This window comes from Sebastes umbrosus, chromosome 24 (assembly GCF_015220745.1).
Source record: "Sebastes umbrosus isolate fSebUmb1 chromosome 24, fSebUmb1.pri, whole genome shotgun sequence".
Lineage (NCBI taxonomy): Eukaryota > Metazoa > Chordata > Actinopteri > Perciformes > Sebastidae > Sebastes > Sebastes umbrosus.
Genome location: NC_051292.1, coordinates 10,967,505 through 10,986,561, shown reverse-complemented (window position 1 = coordinate 10,986,561; position 19,057 = coordinate 10,967,505). Strand labels below are relative to the sequence as shown.

Below are 19,057 nucleotides of genomic sequence, written 5' to 3'. Positions count from 1 at the left end.
CACATATATATTTTGGAGGGAAGATGGACTTTGTTTCTGTGTCCTATGATGTATATTTACAGATAATTAAATGGTCCTATAACTATCCATATGTATACATACACATATAATGTATATACACATATAGATACATACATATAAACACATATACTGTATACATATATTTAAACAAATATACATATATATATATAAATAAATATACATATATATACACACACTTATATGTTATTATATAGTTACATATATACATATAAACACATATAAGTGCTGTAATGATACAATATGTGACAAGGTCTGCATCAGTTCACAACTTCTCACACTACTGTGAGGGAAACATAAAATAACAATGTAAAATAAATGCAAAATGAACTAAATGTGCTCTGCCTCACATGTCAATGCAATTACAGGGTAAACACAGTGACTCCACGCATGTACACACACAACATTAGAAGAGTAACAACACACACATTAGTTTTATGCAAATCCCACAAGAAAACTACATTACCCATAATGCCACGGGGCAGGAGGCGCGACTCTTAAACCAGCGGCGGCACTTCAAACGAACACAGTAGGCAACAATGCGATGCTAACTCTGCAATAACTTTAAAACACCTTGCAGTACAGACTTCCTCTTTGTACATTACAACTGTCTTCTATCATTCTTTCAGAATATAGTCACGGTATCGTGAATTAACACTGAAATGACATTTATAAACGTGATTCTCCGTCAACATACCTGTTTCTGTATCAGGTCCAAACACACACTGACAGACACCTTCTCACATCTCGCATGTACCACAGTTCAACTGAGGGGTTCAACAATGAAAATACCAAAATACTTACATGAAAATAAAGGGTAGATTATATATTACCCCTTTTGTTTGTGTTGAAAAAAAACTCACGACATTGTTAAGATTAATCTAATACAATCATTCAATATTAAACAAAATTGTAAGAGTACTAGAAATCCGTACCCCCCCTCTCAATCATTGGCAGATGGAATATCCTCTTTTTGAGACGATACCATTTCACACACAGTGTAAGGGGAGTTAAAAAAACAAACAAAAACATGTAGTGAACATCAGTGAAATCACTTATAATATTAAAACAGCATTGCTTTAATAACCAAACAAGTACAAATGAATATATGGAACGAATCAGAGAATAAATTATTAAAAACACATAAACGATTAGAAACTCCTTGTACACTACAGGTTATTAATCCAGTGTTTGACAGGGATCAGTTAAAACAATATTAACACACTTAATATAGTAAGATCTTTACTACAGTTACAGCCATAAATTTAATGTGCATCAGAGGTTCATTGAGAAATAAATAACATAAGAACACAAACATCAAACATTAAAGTGAAAAGAAAAGTGCAACACATTTATATATTATGTCTATTTTGTAATATATTGTGAATAAGTTATCGCTACATATATAGCTAGATATAAATAATCTGTATTTGGAATAAAACAGTCACCTGATTGCTTCACACAACTTTCACAATTAATTAATTCATAAGTAGATTTAAACATATTTAAATTTTTAGTACAGGTCACTGAAACAGATATATGAGTTTATTATAAGAGTATTCTAAAAAAAAGTGCATGTTATTATCAGTAAAACATCTATATCTTCATAGACAGGTCCTGGAGAGTTTCACCATAAAAAGTTAGACAAACTAATTTAGATATCCTGACATTCCTGGATTAAGTAAACCAACTACTACCATTTCAAGTTATTCCAAATCAAGTTTGCTGCAACTAAAAGACATGAAACTTACCAGCTGACAGATGAAAGTCCACAAAGACAAAGTGAGCTCCCTGTGCTTGAGGTGCTCTCTGTGCTACAGGTAATGTGAGACTGGAGCAGGAGAACTGAACTGTTTCCAGTTTCCTGCTGCTGATTTTCAGCCCCTGATCTGTCTGAACAGCCTCAACTCTCCTGCAGTACATGAGAGGAAAGCAGGACCTCTACTGGCCATGTTGTGAACCTGCTGCTAAAAATATGCAGCAGACATTCAATGCAAACTCTTTCAGTGTTTCAACTCCTACTCTATATTTTTGATCTTCATATGAAGTTTATATTCTAAATATGAAAAAACAAAAAGCAGCAGCAGATAATGGATATATAAAGATGTACAAAACAAAGGATGCTTCATCTGGATGCAACAGTGAATTAAAACTATCACCTAAATTATATTTCAAAATCAAAACTACTGATCTGCTGAAATCAATGAACTGGTGCAGACATGTTCTCTGTGTTGTGGCACTAACAGTCTTGTGGGTTATTCTGTGGTACTAATTAGTTAACTGAGTTAAAAGATAAATTTCTTCTTCCTTCCAGAGATGATGGTTTTGGGTTGTCGTTGTTTTGATTTCTCTCAGTAGGCGTCCGTTGCCGCAGCTCGTTCTCTTCCTTCATTAAAGGTGTTTTGGTCCTTCAGATAAAAACAAGATATTAGTCAGTTTTCAAATCATTCAGAACAACAGTGATGTGGATAAACATGCAGACTGTGAATACACAATGTATCGCAAATTGGTAGCCTGGTTCACCTCCAACATCTCCCATTTGATCAGTGATTCCTCCAATTCAGTCTGATTATGAAGCTAGTTGGTGGGTAGGAAAGTGAAGCCCCCAAATAGACAGAGTGAAGACGGATTAAAGAGGACCTATTGTGCTCATTTTCAGGTGCATACTTGTATTTTGGGTTTCTACTAGAACATGTTTACATATTTTAAAGTTCAAAAAACGCTTTATTTTTCAGCCGCACCTCAAGCACAAAAGCATAATAGGTCCTCTTTAAATCATTTTTGCAAAGAAGCATAAATATGTACAAGTGAAAAATGAATAAATTGACTCACTCATGAGTGTCTTTGATTGCTTTTTGTGGTGTCTTGTTCTCCTCAGAGTCCCTGTGTGACCGACTGAAGGATTTAAGAAAAGTCAAAGATTAATTTGTGGGTTTTGTCTGAAAAGATCTCAATCAATCATGAGCATAATAACTGTGAGACAGCGGTATTATAACAAGACAGGTGTTCAGTGCTTCTTGAAGTGAAAAACATAAGTACCAGTACTCTCTTATTCACATGTCTCACAGTAATAAGTTTATAATTACCGGTTCCGGTGTTTCCGTTTAAGCAGGGTGATGACGACTGCAGCAACAACACAAACACAAACACAGGCCACAACCACGGACACGATGATCAGAGTGAAATCTGTAAGAAAAGAGGGAAATTAGTGACACTCATTCATAAAGCAACTACAGATCAAATGGTATTATTGATCTGAGACCACCTAAAGGTAAAATTATAGAAATCCTCACTGTTATTAGATCCAGATTCCTCATCAAAACCTGGAAAATAAAAACAACAGACATGAGCTATAGAGTATTTATGAATCTGGATGTTTGGAAGTGTTTCTCACCATCATCAGACGACTGTTTGACCTCAGGAATCATCGTAAACACCTCTATCTGAGGACGAGAGAGCACTCTCACTGCACATCCAACCTGTGTGCTTTTGCTATGGAGACCAGACAGCCCAGCTGTAGTGGTGACAGTGACTGTGCCGTTGGTGTTGGTGACGCTGGTAGAGTTGTAGTGAGGGACAGTCAGTGTTACTGTGGGAGCAGGTCGAGCTGTGGCTGAGCAGGACACAACTGTTGATTCTCTGACGTGAAGAAAGGGTCCATGCAGCTCTGCAAAGATAAAATATTTAAATGTTAAAACATTACAGAGAAGACAGAGAGTTATGGAAATGTCTCTAATAACACAGCAGGTTCTCACCATAGAGCTGCAGGCAGGTTGTAGCAGTGAGAGCACCTTCAGAGAAGGTGTTAAACATACAGCGATAGCACCCTTCATCCTCCTCCATCACCCTCCTGATAACTATGGAGCTGTTCTGCAGTCCAGCATCTTTAAACTCCAGCTTACTTTGAAAACCAGCAAACACTCTTTCACCAAATCGTTCACTGTAAGTAGCCATGTTCTTCTCCCCCTCAGGTAAAATCTTCTGCCATGTGACTTGCAGAACATCTCTAGGTTGCATCAGGTGACAGGTTAAGTAGGCTTCCTCTCCTACAGCTGCCTCCACAGTGTGCTAGGTTTCTATCAGAGCTGTTAGACCTGCAGGAGATGACAGCACACATTGTGTTAGGATGTATTTTTCCCTTTGCAAAATATGATATAAATAAGAATTAAACAATGCAAAATCATTAGCCACCAAAACAATGTGCAACAGACAATAAACATGCAGGAATCACACAGCTGCACTTTCAGATTATCAGAATAATAAATGACATAATGGCTAGACCTTTATAACATTGCTGTATCATCTCTTTCTCACCTTTCTGAAAGACTCCCAACACACAAAGGAAATGTAAGACTGCACGGTGCGGCATTATTGTTCCACGCTGTACTGAATCTACAGTCAAACTTTAGTGGAAGTGAAAGTTTATGTAGATTTAGGCCGCGGATCAGTCAGGGAGAAGGAATGACCTTTTCTCCTTTCTTTTTTTCTCCAACAAGCACACTAGATGGTGCTATCACCTCACAGGACATTTCCTTGTTTTAACTCTCCAAAGTTCTATGTCTTGGTTTTTTAAATTTGTGTCTGTGTCCCATGATGTATATTTACAGATAATTAAATGGCCCTAGAACTATCCATATGTATACATACATACACATATAGATATACATATATATGTGTGTGTATATATATATATATATATACACATACTGTAGATATTCATATATACACATATAGTATATGTATACATATATGCACATATATATACACACATACTGTATGTGTATATATGTGTATACTGTATATATGTATGTATAAGTGTGTGTATATACTGTATGTATACATACATACAGTATATGCTGTATATACATATATAAACACATATACAAACACACGTATATGTTATTATTATATACTTATATACATACATATAAACACACATATACTGTATATATATATATATATATATATATAACAAAAACATGTAGTGAACATAAGTGAAATCACTTATAACATTAAACCATCATTGCTTTAATAACCAAACAAATACAAATTAATATATGAAATGAATAAGAGAATAAATTATATTTATATTTATAAAATATATTTATTTTTTTTTCTTCATATGAAGTTTATATTCTAAATATAAAAATACAAAAAGTAGCAGCAGAAAATGTATGTATAAAAAGACGTACAAAACAAAGGATGCTTCATCTGGATGCAACAGTGAATTAAAACTATCACCTAAATTATATTTCAAAATGAAAACTACTGATCTGCTGGAATCAATGAACTGGTGCAGACATGTTCTCTGTGTTGTGGCACTAACAGTCTTGTGGGTTATACTGTGGTACTACTTAGTTAAAAGATAATTTTCTTCCTTTCCCAGATGATGCTTTTGGGTGGTCAGGTTTTTGTTTTCTCCCAGTGGACGTCCGTGGCCGCAGCTCGTACTCTTCATTCATTAAAGGTGTTGTCCTTCAGAGAAAAACAAGATATTAGTCAGTTTCCAAATCATTCAGAACAACAGTGATGTGGATAAACATGCAGACTATGAACACACAATGTATCGCAAGTTGGTAGCCTGGTTCACCTCCAACATCTCCCATTTGATCAGTGATTCCTCCAAAAAGTCTGATTATCAAGCTAGTTACATGCTAGGTACGTTCAGCCTCCATTTGGTAAAGTGGACCTATTGTGCTCATTTTCCATGCATACTTATATTTTAGGTTTCTACTAGAATGTGTTTACATACTTTAAAGTTAAAAAAATGCTTTATTTTTGTCATACCGGATGTGCTGCAGCACCTCTTTTCACCCTCTGTCTGAAACGCTCTGTTTGAGCGTTTCAGGAGCAGTGTTTCTCTCTTTGGCGTGGACTTTGGGCTTTATAACTTTGCAGACATTTTACATGCACAAAAAACTTTATAACACACTAAAGGAGAGATGAAAAGCACAAAAGCATAATAGGTCCCCTTTAAATCATTTTTGCAAAGAAGCATAAATATGTATGTGTAAGTGTAAAATGAATAAATTGACTCACTCATGAGTGTCTTTGATTGCTTTTTGTGATGTCTTGTTCTACTCAGAGTCCCTGTGTGACCGACTGAAGAATTTAAGAAAAGTCAAAGATTAATTTGTGGGTTTTGTCTGAAAAGATCTCAATCAATCATGAGCATAATAACTGTGAGACAGCGGTATTATAACAAGACATGTGTTCAGTGCTTCTTAAAGTGGAAAACATAAGTGCCAGTACTCTGTTATTCACATGTCTCACAGTAATAAGTTTATAATTACCAGTTCCAATGGTCCCGTATAAGCAGGGCGGTGACGATTGCAGCAACGCCACAAACACAAGCAAACACAAACACAAACACAAACACAGGCCACAACCACGGACACGATGATCAGAGTGAAATCTGTAAGAAAAGAGGGAAATTATTGGTGACACTCATTCATAAAGCAACTACAGATCAAATGGTATTATTGATCTGAGACCACCTAAAGGTAAAATTATAGAAATCCTCACTGTTATTAGATCCAGATTCCAACAGACCTGAGCTATAGAGTATTTATGAATCAGGATGTTTGGAAGTGTTTCTCACCATCATCAGACGACTGTTTGACCTCAGGAATCATCACAGACACTTCTATCTGAGGACCAGAGAGCACTCTCACTGCACATCCAACCTGTGTGATGTTGCCATGTAGACCAGACAGCCCAGCTGTAGTGGTGACAGTGACTGTGCCGTTGGTGTTGGTGACGCTGGTAGAGTTGTAGTGAGGGACAGTCAGTGTTACTGTGGGAGCAGGTCGAGCTGTGGCTGAGCAGGACACAACTGTTGATTCTCTGACGTGAAGAAAGGGTCCATGCAGCTCTGCAAAGATAAAATATTGAAATGATAAAACATTACAGAGAAGACAGAGAGTTATGGAAATGTCTCTAATAACACAGCAGGTTCTCACCATAGAGCTGCAGGCAGGTTGTAGCATTGAGGTCACCTTCAGAGAAGGTGTTAAACAAACAGCGATAGCACCCTTCATCCTCCTCCATCACCCTCCTGATAACTATGGAGGTGATCTGCAGTCCAGCATAATTAAACTCCATTTTATCTGTAAAGTCAGGATTCACTCTTTGACCGTGCATTATGTGGTAATAAGCAAGATTCTTCTCCCCCTCAGGTAAAATCTTCAGCCATGTGACTTGCAGAACATCTCTAGATTGCATCAGGTGACAGTTTAAGCAGGCTTCGTCTCCTACAGCTGCATCCACAGTGTGCTGGGTTTCTATCAGAGCTGTTAGACCTGCAGGAGACACAACTCATATAAATTATTATAAGATACACCATAGAAATCAATTCAAGACATGTTTAAAATGTGATCAGAAATCTGTCTGTATTATAACTATGCACACCCATTAGACACTGAATGTATGTACAGTATATAGTAGTCTATTGTTATGATGACCCCAGTTAGGTCCACTCATTGCCACACCATGTTCTTTAAATATTCAGTTTTCTCTTTAATCTGACTTAATTTACTTTGTTTAAATATAGCTAATATCTTTTGTTAAACTTTCAAAATGATAAAATATGAATTAACCAATGCAAAAGTATTAACAAAGCGTAATGAAGCAGTTGCCATAAATAATAAACATACTGTAGTCACACAGCTACACTTGGAGTTACTTACAGAACTTACATAATAAAAACATTTAGTGAACATAAATTATAACATTAAAACATCTTTGCTTTATTAACCAAACAACTATAAATTAATATGTGTAACGAATCAGAGAATAAATGATTAAAACACATCAACTATACTACTATGATATAATTACTGAATTAACCAATGCAAAATCATTAACCGCCAAAACCATGTGCAACAGACAATAAACATGCAGGAATCACACAGCTGTGCTTTCAGATTATCAGAATAATAAATGACATAATGTCTAGACCTTTATAACATTGCTGTATCATCTCTTTCTCACCTTTCTGAAAGACTCCCAACACACAAAGGACATGTAAGACTGCACGGTGCGCCATCCTGATACTGAACTGAATCTACCGCCACAACTACAGAAAGTGAAAGTATCTGTAAGTACATCCGGGTCGCAGACCAAGAGAGAGAATGAATGACACCTCAACTCCAGCGGTTTATAAATGAATTAAAATGCATTAATGTAGGTCTATCATTGACATGAACAGGTGCCACATGCACATTTAAAGAGGTAACTTTGCCAAACAAAACAGGAGGGATAAATCCTGCCTACATGTGTGTTGACTCAGCAGAGATCACATTCAATGAGAAAAGTTGATCTACAGGAGAACAGATTAAATAGAGAGAGCCTTACTGCATTATATTCCATTATATTTTGTCACTTGCCACCTGAATTTTGTGTTTTCCTTTACACAAATAAAAGACATTTCCACCACAAAAGGATGCAGATGTGCACGAGACATTTTCGCCACAGCTGGTGCAGTCCCAGAGGACAGATGTTATGTTATTTATTCTCATAATCATGTCAATTATGTGGATGTAAATCTTTCTCTTGCAACGTTTAACACATCAAAGTCATAAAACAATTAATTGATAAAACACTATAGTAACACATATAACAACTCAACCCAAAAATAAGTATTAAAAAATATTCTACAGTCAGGAACACTAAGAAAAATATCAACTGCTTCAGAAATATTTATTAAAAAAATAGAACAAGTTTAATATTTTGTGGCAAAGTTACAGGTTAATTAATGCATACATGGATTTAAAGTTAAGTCGCTGACACAGATATGAGTTCATGATGAGGGAACAAAACTACTATAAAAAAAGCACATCTTCACCATAAAAAGTTAGACAAACTAATTTAGATATGTTGACATTCCTGGATTAAGTAAACCAACTACTACCATTTCAAGTTATTCCAAATCAAGTTTGTTGCAACTAAAAGACATGAAACTTACCAGCTGGCAGATGAAAGTCCACAAAGACAAAGTGAGCTCCCTGTGCTTGAGGTGCTCTCTGTGCTACAGGTAATGTGAGACTGGAGCAGGAGAATCCATGCTTCAGAGATTTAACTACGACTGAACTGTTTCCAGTTTCCTGCTGCTGACTTTCAGCCCCTGATCTGTCTGAACAGCCTCAACTCTACTGCAGCACATGAGAGGAAAGCAGGACCTCTACTGGCCATGTTGTGCACCTGTTGCTAAGAATATGCAGCAGACATTCAATGCAAACTCTGTTAGTGTTTCAACTCCTACTCTATATATTTTGATCTTCATATGAAGTTTATAGTCTAAATATGAAAAAAACAAAAAGCAGCAGCAGAAAATGTATGTATAAAAAGACGTACAAAACAAAGGATGCTTCATCTGGATGCAACAGTGAATTAAAACTATCACCTAAATTATATTTCAAAATCAAAACTGCTGATCTGCTGGAATCAATGAACTGGTGCAGACATGTTCTCTGTGTTGTGGCACTAACAGTCTTGTGGGTTATTCTGTGGTACTAATTAGTTAACTGAGTTGAAAGATAACTTTCTTCCTTTCAGAGATGATGGTTTTGGGTGGTTGTGGTTTATATCTTTCTCAGTAGGCGTCCGTTGCCGCAGCTCGTTCACTTGCTTCATTAAAGGTGTTTTGGGCCTTCCGATAAAAACAAGATATTAGTCAGTTTCCAAATCATTCAGAACAACAGTGATGTGGATAAACATGCAGACTGTGAATACACAATGTATTGCAAGTTGGTAGCCTGGTTCACCACCAACATCTTCCATTTGATCAGTGATTCCTCCAATTCAGTCTGATTATCAAGCTAGTTGGTAGGTAGGAAAGTGAAGCCCCCAAATAGACAGAGTGAACTTGGATTAAAGAGGACCTATTGTGCTCATTTTCAGGTGCATACTGTATTTTAGGTTTCTACTAGAACATGTTTACATATATTAAAGTTCAAAAAACGCTTTATTTTTCTCATACCGGATGTGCTACAGCACCTCTTTTCACCCTCTGTCTGAAACGCTCTGTTTGAGCTCCCCTCCCTCCCAAGAAGCCCAGTCTGCTCTGATTGGTCAACTGGACCAAACTCTTCGGGATCTGCTCCAGCTCCGCATTAACTAGCTTTGTTTAAGGGCGTACCAAACTAGCAGTTATGCAAACGTATTACTTAGTTACCTCACCACGTTACGGAAGAAAAGGTGGGACTTCAAACAAGGTGTTTCAGGCAGCTCAGGAGCAGAGTTTCTCTCTTTTTAGCATGGACTTTGGGCTTTGTAACTTTGCAGACCTTTTACATGCACAAAAAACTATATAACACACTAAAGTAAAAAGGAAAAAGCATAATAGCTCCTCTTTAAATCATTTTTGCAAAGAAACAAAAATATGTACAAGTGAAAAATGAATAAATTGACTCACTCATCAGTGTCTTTGATTGCTTTTTGTGATGTCTTGTTCTCCTCAGAGTCCCTGTGTGACCGACTGAAGGATTTAAGAAAAGTCAAAGATTAATTTGTGGGTTTTGTCTGAAAAGATCTCAATCAATCATGAGCATAATAACTGTGAGACAGCGGTATTATAACAAGACAGGTGTTCAGTGCTTCTTGAAGTGAAAAAACATAAGTGCCAGTTCTCTCTTATTCACATGTCTCACAGTAATAAGTTTATAATTACCGGTTCCGGTGTTTCCGTTTAAGCAGGGTGATGACGACTGCAACAACAACACAAAACACAACCACGGACACGATGATCAGAGTGAAATCTGTAAGAAAAGAGGGAAATTAGTGACACTCATTCATAAAGCAACTACAGATCAAATGGTATTATTGATCTGAGACCACCTAAAGGTAAAATGATAGAAATCCTCACTGTTATTAGATCCAGATTCATCATCAAAACCTGGAAAATAGAAACAACAGACATGAGCTATAGAGCATTTATGAATCAGGATGTTTGGAAGTGTTTCTCACCATCATCAGACGACTGTTTGACCTCAGGAATCATCATAGACACCTCTATCTGAGGACCAGAGAGCACTCTCACTGCACATCCAACCCGTGTGCTTTTGCCATGGAGACCAGACAGCCCAGCTGTAGTGGTGACAGTGACTGTGCCGTTGGTGTTGGTGATGCTGGTAGAGTTGTAGTGAGGGACAGTCAGTGTTACTGTGGGAGCAGGTCGAGCTGTGGCTGAGCAGGACACAACTGTTGATTCACTGACGTGAAGAAAGGGCCCATGCAGCTCTGCAAAGATAAAATATTTGAATGTTAAACATTACAGAGAAGACAGAGAGTTATGGAAATGTCTCTTATAACACAGCAGGTTCTCACCATAGAGCTGCAGGCAGGTTGTAGCAATGAGAGCACCTTCAGAGAAGGTGTTAAACATACAGCGATAGCACCCTTCATCCTCCTCCATCACCCTCCTGATAACTATGGAGGTGTTCTGCAGTCCAGCATATCTAAACTCCAGCTTACTCTGAAAACCAGCATTCACTGTTTCACCAAATCTTTTGCTGTAAGTAGCCATGTTCTTCTCTCCATCAGGTAAAATCTTCTGCCATGTGACTTGCAGAACATCTCTAGATTGCATCAGGCAACAGTTCAAGCAGGCTTCGTCTCCTACAGCTGCCTCCACAGTGTGCTGGGTTTCTATCAGAGCTGTTAGACCTGCAGGAGATGACAGCACACATTGAGTTAGGATGTATTTTTCCCTTTGCAAAATATGATATAAATAATGAATAAATGCAAAATCATTAGCCGCCAAAACGATGCGTAATTACGCAGCAACAACAGACAATAAACATGCAGGAATCACACAGCTGAGCTTTCAGATTATCAGAATAATAAATGACATAATGTCTAGACCTTTATAACATTGCTGTATCATCTCTTTCTCACCTTTCTGAAAGACTCCCAACACACAAAGGACATGTAAGACTGCACGGTGCGCCATCCTGATACTGTACTGAATCTACCGCCAAAACTACAGAAAGGGAAAGTTTGAAGAAAGTCTTCCTCCCTGTAATGATACATCCAGGCAGCAGACCAATCAGGGAGAAGGAAGGACACCTCAATCAATCAATCATTAACAGACTGCTGTTCAGCTACTCATTACACTGAACTACTGATTCAACAGTTGTTTCTAATATCCTGGAAGATATATAGCTAAATTATTAGTCTATATTTATCCATTAGGTGTTATTAATTCTAAGGTCTCAGGTCTTTCTGACAGGTGAAGAGGAAGATAAAAGGTTTCTGTAAACTAGTCTCATATATTTCCACACATATATATTTTGGAAGGAAGATGGACTTTGTTTCTGTGTCCCATGATGTATATTTACAGATAATTAAATGGTCCTATAACTATCCATATGTATACATACATATATAATGTATATACACATATAGATACATACATATAAACACATATACTGTATACATATATTTAAACAAATATACATATATATATATATATAAATAAATATACATATATATACACACACTTATATGTTATTATATAGTTACATATATACATATAAACACATATAAGTGCTGTAATGATACAATATGTGACAAGGTCTGCATCAGTTCACAACTTCTCACACTACTGTGAGGGAAACATAAAATAACAATGTAAAATAAATGCAAAATGAACTAAATGTGCTCTGCCTCACATGTCAATGCAATTACAGGGTAAACACAGTGACTCCACGCATGTACACACACAACATTAGAAGAGTAACAACACACACATTAGTTTTATGCAAATCCCACAAGAAAACTACATTACCCATAATGCCACGGGGCAGGAGGCGCGACTCTTAAACCAGCGGCGGCACTTCAAACGAACACAGTAGGCAACAATGCGATGCTAACTCTGCAATAACTTTAAAACACCTTGCAGTACAGACTTCCTCTTTGTACATTACAACTGTCTTCTATCATTCTTTCAGAATATAGTCACGGTATCGTCAATTGACACTGAAATGACATTTAGAAACGTGATTCTCCGTCAACATACCTGTTTCTGTATCAGGTCCAAACACACACTGACAGACACCTTCTCACATCTCGCATGTACCACAGTTCAACAGAGGGGTTCAACAATGAAAATACCAAAATACTTACATGAAAATAAAGGATAAATTATATATTACCCCTTTTGTTTGTGTTGAAAACAATCGCACGACATTGTTAAGATTAATCTAGCATAATCATTCAATATTAAACAAAATTGTAAGAGTACTAGAAATCTGTCCCCCCCTCTCAATCATTGGCAGATGGAATATCCCCTTTTTGAGACGATACCATTTCACACAGTGTAAGGGGAGATAAAATTAGCTGGAATACCAAAACACACCATTACATATATAAAACAAACAAGTGAAATCACTTATAATATTAAAACAGCATTGCTTTAATAACCAAACAAGTACAAATTAATATATGAAATGAATCAGAGAATACATTATTAAAAACACATCAACTATTAGAAACTCCTTGTGCACTACACATTATTAATCCAGAGTTTGACAGGGATGAGTTAAAACAATATTAACACACTTAATATAGTAAGATCTTTACTACAGTTACAGCCATAAAGTTAATGTGCATCAGAGGTTAATTGAGAAATAAATAACATGAGAACACAAACATCAAACATTAAAGTGCAAAGAAAAGTGCAACACATTTATATATTATGTCTATTTTGTAATATATATGAATACATTATCGATACATATATAGCTAGATATAAATATGCTGGATTTAGAATAAAACAATCACCTGATTGCTTCACACAACTTTCACAATTAATTAATTAATTCATAAATAGATTTAAACATATTTACATTTTTAGTACAGGTCACTGAAACAGATATATGAGTTATGAGTATAAGAGTATTCTAAAAAAAAAGTGCATGTTATTATCAGTAAAACATTTATATCTTCAGACAGGTCGTGGAGAGTTTCACCATTAAAAGTTAGGCAAAATAATTTAGATATGTTGACATTCCTGGATTAAGTAAACCAACTAGTACCATTTCAAGTTATTCCAAATCAAGTTTGCTGCAACTAAAAGACATGAAACTTACCAGCTGACAGATGAAAGTCCACAAAGACAAAGTGAGCTCCCTGTGCTTGAGGTGCTCTCTGTGCTACAGGTAATGTGAGACTGGAGCAGGAGAATCCATGCTTCAGAGATTTAACTACGACTGAACTGTTTCCAGTTTCCTGCTGCTGACTTTCAGCCCCTGATCTGTCTGAACAGCCTCAACTCTACTGCAGCACATGAGAGGAAAGCAGGACCTCTAGTGGCCATGTTGTGCACCTGCTGCTAAAAATATACAGCAGACATTCAATGCAAACTCTGTTAGTGTTTCAACTCCTACTCTATATATCTTGATCTTCATATGAAGTTTAATGAAGTTTATAGTCTAAATATGAAAAAAACAAAAAGCAGCAGCAGAAAATGTATGTATAAAAAGACGTACAAAACAAAGGATGCTTCATCTGGATGCAACAGTGAATTAAAACTATCACCTAAATTATATTTCAAAATCAAAACTACTGATCTGCTGGAATCAATGAACTGGTGCAGACATGTTCTCTGTGTTGTGGCACTAACAGTCTTGTGGGTTATTCTGTGGTATTAATTAGTTAACTGAGTTGAAAGATAACTTTCTTCCTTTCAGAGATGATGGTTTTGGGTGGTTACGGTTTTTATCTTTCTCAGTAGACGTCTGTAGCCGCAGCTCGTTCTCTTCCTTCATTAAAGGTATTTTGGGCCTTCAGATAAAAAACAAGATATTAATCAGTTTCCAAATCATTCAGAACAACAGTGATGTGGATAAACATGCACACTATGAATACACAATGTATCGCAAGTTGGTAGCCTGGTTCACCTCCAACATCTTTGATTTAATCAGTGATTCCTCCAAAAAGTCTGATTATCAAGCTAGTTACATGATAGGTAGGTTCAGCCTTCATTTGGTAAAGAGAACCTATTGTGCTCATTTTCAGGTGCATACTTGTATTTTAGGTTTCTACTAGAACATGTTTACAAGCTTTAAAGTTCAAAACACGCTTTATTTTTCCTCATACCGTCTGTGCTGCAACACCTCTTTTCACCCTCTGTCTGAAACGCTCTGTTTGAGCTCCTGCCCCCTTCCCAAAAAAAGCCCAGTCTGCTCTGATTGGTCAGCTGGCCCACTGTTGTGATTGGTCAACCAAACCAAAGTCTTTGGACTCCCCTCCAGCTCCACTCAATCTAGATTTGTTTGACAGCGTGCCAAATATCCGTTATGCAAACGTATTACTTGGTGACATCACCACGTTACGGAAGAAAAGGCCAGAATTCGAACAAGGTGTTTCAGGCAGTTCAGGAGTAGTGTTACTCCCTTTGGCGTGGACTTTGGGCTTTGTAACTTTGCATACTATATAACACAAATTATATAACACACTAAAGCAGAGAGGAAAAGCACAAAAGCATAATAGGTCCTCTTTAAATAATTTTTGCAAAGAACCAATGTAGGATAAATACGTATAAGTGAAAAATGAATAAATTGACTCACTCATGAGTGTCTTTGATTGCTTTTTGTGGTGTGTTCTTCTTCTCATAGTCCCCGTGTGAACGACTGAAGGATTTAAGAAAAGTCAAAGATGTATTTGTGGGTTTTGTCTGAAAAGATCTCAATCAATCATGAGCATAATAACTGTTATACAGCGGTGTTACAACAAGACAGGTGTTCAGTGCTTCTTGAAGTGAAAAAACATAAGTGCCAGTTCTCTCTTATTCACATGTCTCACAGTAATAAGTTTATAATTACCGGTTCCGGTGTTTCCGTTTAAGCAGGGTGATGACGACTGCAACAACAACACAAAACACAACCACGGACACGATGATCAGAGTGAAATCTGTAAGAAAAGAGGGAAATTAGTGACACTCATTCATAAAGCAACTACAGATCAAATGGTATTATTGATCTGAGACCACCTAAAGGTAAAAGGTAAAAATAAATCCTCACTGTTATTAGATCCAGATTCCTCATCAAAACCTGGAAAATAGAAACAACAGACCTGAGCTATAGAGTATTTATGAATCAGGATGTTTGGAAGTGTTTCTCACCATCATCAGACGACTGTTTGACCTCAGGAATCATCATAGACACCTCTATCTGAGGACCAGAGAGCACTCTCACTGCACATCCAACCTGTGTGATGTTGCCATGTAGACCAGACAGCCCAGCTGTAGCGGTGACAGTGACTGTGCCGTTGGTGTTGGTGACGCTGGTAGAGTTGTAGTGAGGGACAGTCAGTGTTACTGTGGGAGCAGGTCGAGCTGTGGCTGAGCAGGACACAACTGTTGATTCACTGACGTGAAGAAAGGGTCCATGCAGCTCTGCAAAGATAAAATATTTGAATGTTAAACATTACAGAGACCATAGAGAGTTATGGAAATGACCCTTATAAAACATCAGGTTATCACCATAGAGCTGCAGGCAGGTTGTAGCAGTGAGAGCACCTTCAGAGAAGGTGTTAAACATACAGCGATAGCACCCTTCATCCTCCTCCATCACCCTCCTGATAACTATGGAGGTGTTCTGCAGTCCAGCATATCTAAACTCCAGTTTACTCTGAAAACCAGCATTCACTCTTTCACCAAATCGTTCACTGTAAGTAGCCATGTTCTTCTCTCCATCAGGTAAAATCTTCTGCCATGTGACTTGCAGAACATCTCTAGATTGCATCAGGCAACAGTATAAACAGGCTTCCTCTCCTACAGCTGCATGCACAGTCTGCTGGGTTTCTATCAGAGCTGTTAGACCTGCAGGAGATGACAGCACACATTGAGTTAGGATGTATTTTTCCCTTTGCAAAATATGATATAAATAATAAATTAACCAATGCAAAATCATTAGCCACCAAAACAATGTGCAACAGACTAAACATGCAGGAATCACACAGCTGCACTTTCAGATTATCAGAATAATAAATGACATAATGGCTAGACCTTTATAACATTGCTGTATCATCTCTTTCTCACCATTCTGAAAGACTCCCAACACACAAAGGACATGTAAGACTGCACGGTAGGCCATCATTGTTCCACACTGTACTGAATCTACAGTCAAACCTACAGATAGTCAAAGTTGTCATTACGTAGCCTGCAGGTGCACGCAGGTAACGTCCAGGTAAGTTGATCTCGGTGGGTGCCAAATAAACACCTATTGACCAACAATGTAGCAACTAATCCTTACCAAATAAATAAGGGCTTAAAATATAATCATAACAAAAGTGTTATTTATTAATAAATGGCAAATTAGCTCTTTAAAATGTGATAGAAAGAGCTCCTATTGCCCCCCATGCCACTGCAATGGTACATCCAAGCCTCGGACCAATCAGGGAGAAGGAAGGACACCTCAACTCAATGAATCATTACCAGACTGCTGTTCAGCTACTCAGTACACTGAACTAATGATTCAAATCAACAGTTGTCTAATGTCATGGCAGAGGATGATAATTACAACCACAGGCTATGAGCTATTAAAGTCCAGGTTTATAAATGAATTAAAATGCATTAATGTAGGTCTATCATTGACATGAACAGGTGCCACATGCACATTTAAAGAGGTTACTTTGCCAAACAAAACAGGAGGGATTTGTTATTTTTTCACATAATCAAGCCAATTATGTGGATGTAAATCTTTCTCTTGCCACATTTACCATATGAAAATCATAAAACAATTGATTGATAGAACACTATAGTAACACATATAACAACTCAACCCAAAAATAAATATTAAAGATATTATACAGCCAGGAACACTAAGAAAAATATCAACTGCTTCAGAAATATTCATTAAGAAAAGGTATAACAAGTTTAATATTTTGTGGCAAAGTTACAAGTTAATTAACGTATAAATTGATATAAACCTAAGTCACTGATACAGATATATGAGTTCATAATGAGGAAACAACACTACTATAAAAATATATATATATATATATATCTTCACCATAAAAAGTGAAACAAAATAATTTAGATATCCTGACATTCCTGGATTAAGTAAACCAACTAATACCATTTCAAGATATTCCAAATCAAGTTTGCTGCAACTAAAAGACATGAAACTTACCAGCTGACAGATGAAAGTCCACAAAGACAAAGTGAGCCCCCTGTGCTTGAGGTGCTCTCTGTGCTACAGGTAATGTGAGACTGGAGCAGGAGAATCCATGCTTCAGAGATTTAACTACGACTGAACTGTTCCCAGTTTCCTGCTGCTGACTTTCAGCCCCTGATCTGTCTGAACAGCCTCAACTCTCCTGCAGCACATGAGAGGAAAGCAGGACCTCTAGTGACCATGTTGTGCACCTGCTGCTAAGAATATGCAGCAAACATTCAATGTAAACTCTGTTAGTGTTTCAACTCCTACTCTATATATTTTGATCTTCATATGAAGTTTATAGTCTAAATATGAAAAAAAGCAGCAGCAGAAAATGTATGTATAAAAAAAACGTACAAAACAAAGGATGCTTCATCTGGATGCAACAGTGAATTAAAACTATCACCTAAATTATATTTCGAAATCAAAACTACTGATCTGCTGGAATCAATGAACTGGTGCAGACATGTTCTCTGTGTTGTGGCACTAACAGTCTTGTGGGTTATTCTACTAATTAGTTAACTGAGTTAAAAGATAATTTTTTTCTTGCTTTCCCAGGTGATGCTTTTGGGTGGTCGTGGGGTTTTTTTCTCCCAGTAGGCGTCCGTTTCCGCGTCTCGTTCTCTTCATTCATTAAAGGTGTAGTCCTTCAGATAACAACAAGATATTAGTCAGTTTCCAAATGATTCAGAACAACAGTGATGTGGATAAACATGCAGACTGTGAATACACAATGTATCTCAAGTTGGTAGCCTGGTTCACCTCCAACATCTCCCATTTGATCAGTGATTCCTCCAATTAAGTTTGATTATCAAACTAGTTACATGATAGGTACATTCAGCCTCCATTTGGTAAAG

General features: G+C 37.0%; 1 protein-coding gene across 1 annotated transcript in view; it reads right to left on the bottom strand.

Moving 5' to 3' along the window:
- Nucleotides 1-19,057, bottom strand: part of LOC119484029 — a 51,429-nt gene that overhangs the window by 20,892 nt on the left and 11,480 nt on the right. Inside the window, exons 8-9 of the mRNA XM_037762588.1 lie at nt 10,454-10,516; nt 2,872-2,934 (exon numbers count right to left, since the gene is read on the bottom strand). Coding sequence (XP_037618516.1) covers nt 2,872-2,934; nt 10,454-10,516 — 126 coding nt within the window. The remainder of the gene's footprint in view (nt 1-2,871; nt 2,935-10,453; nt 10,517-19,057) is intronic.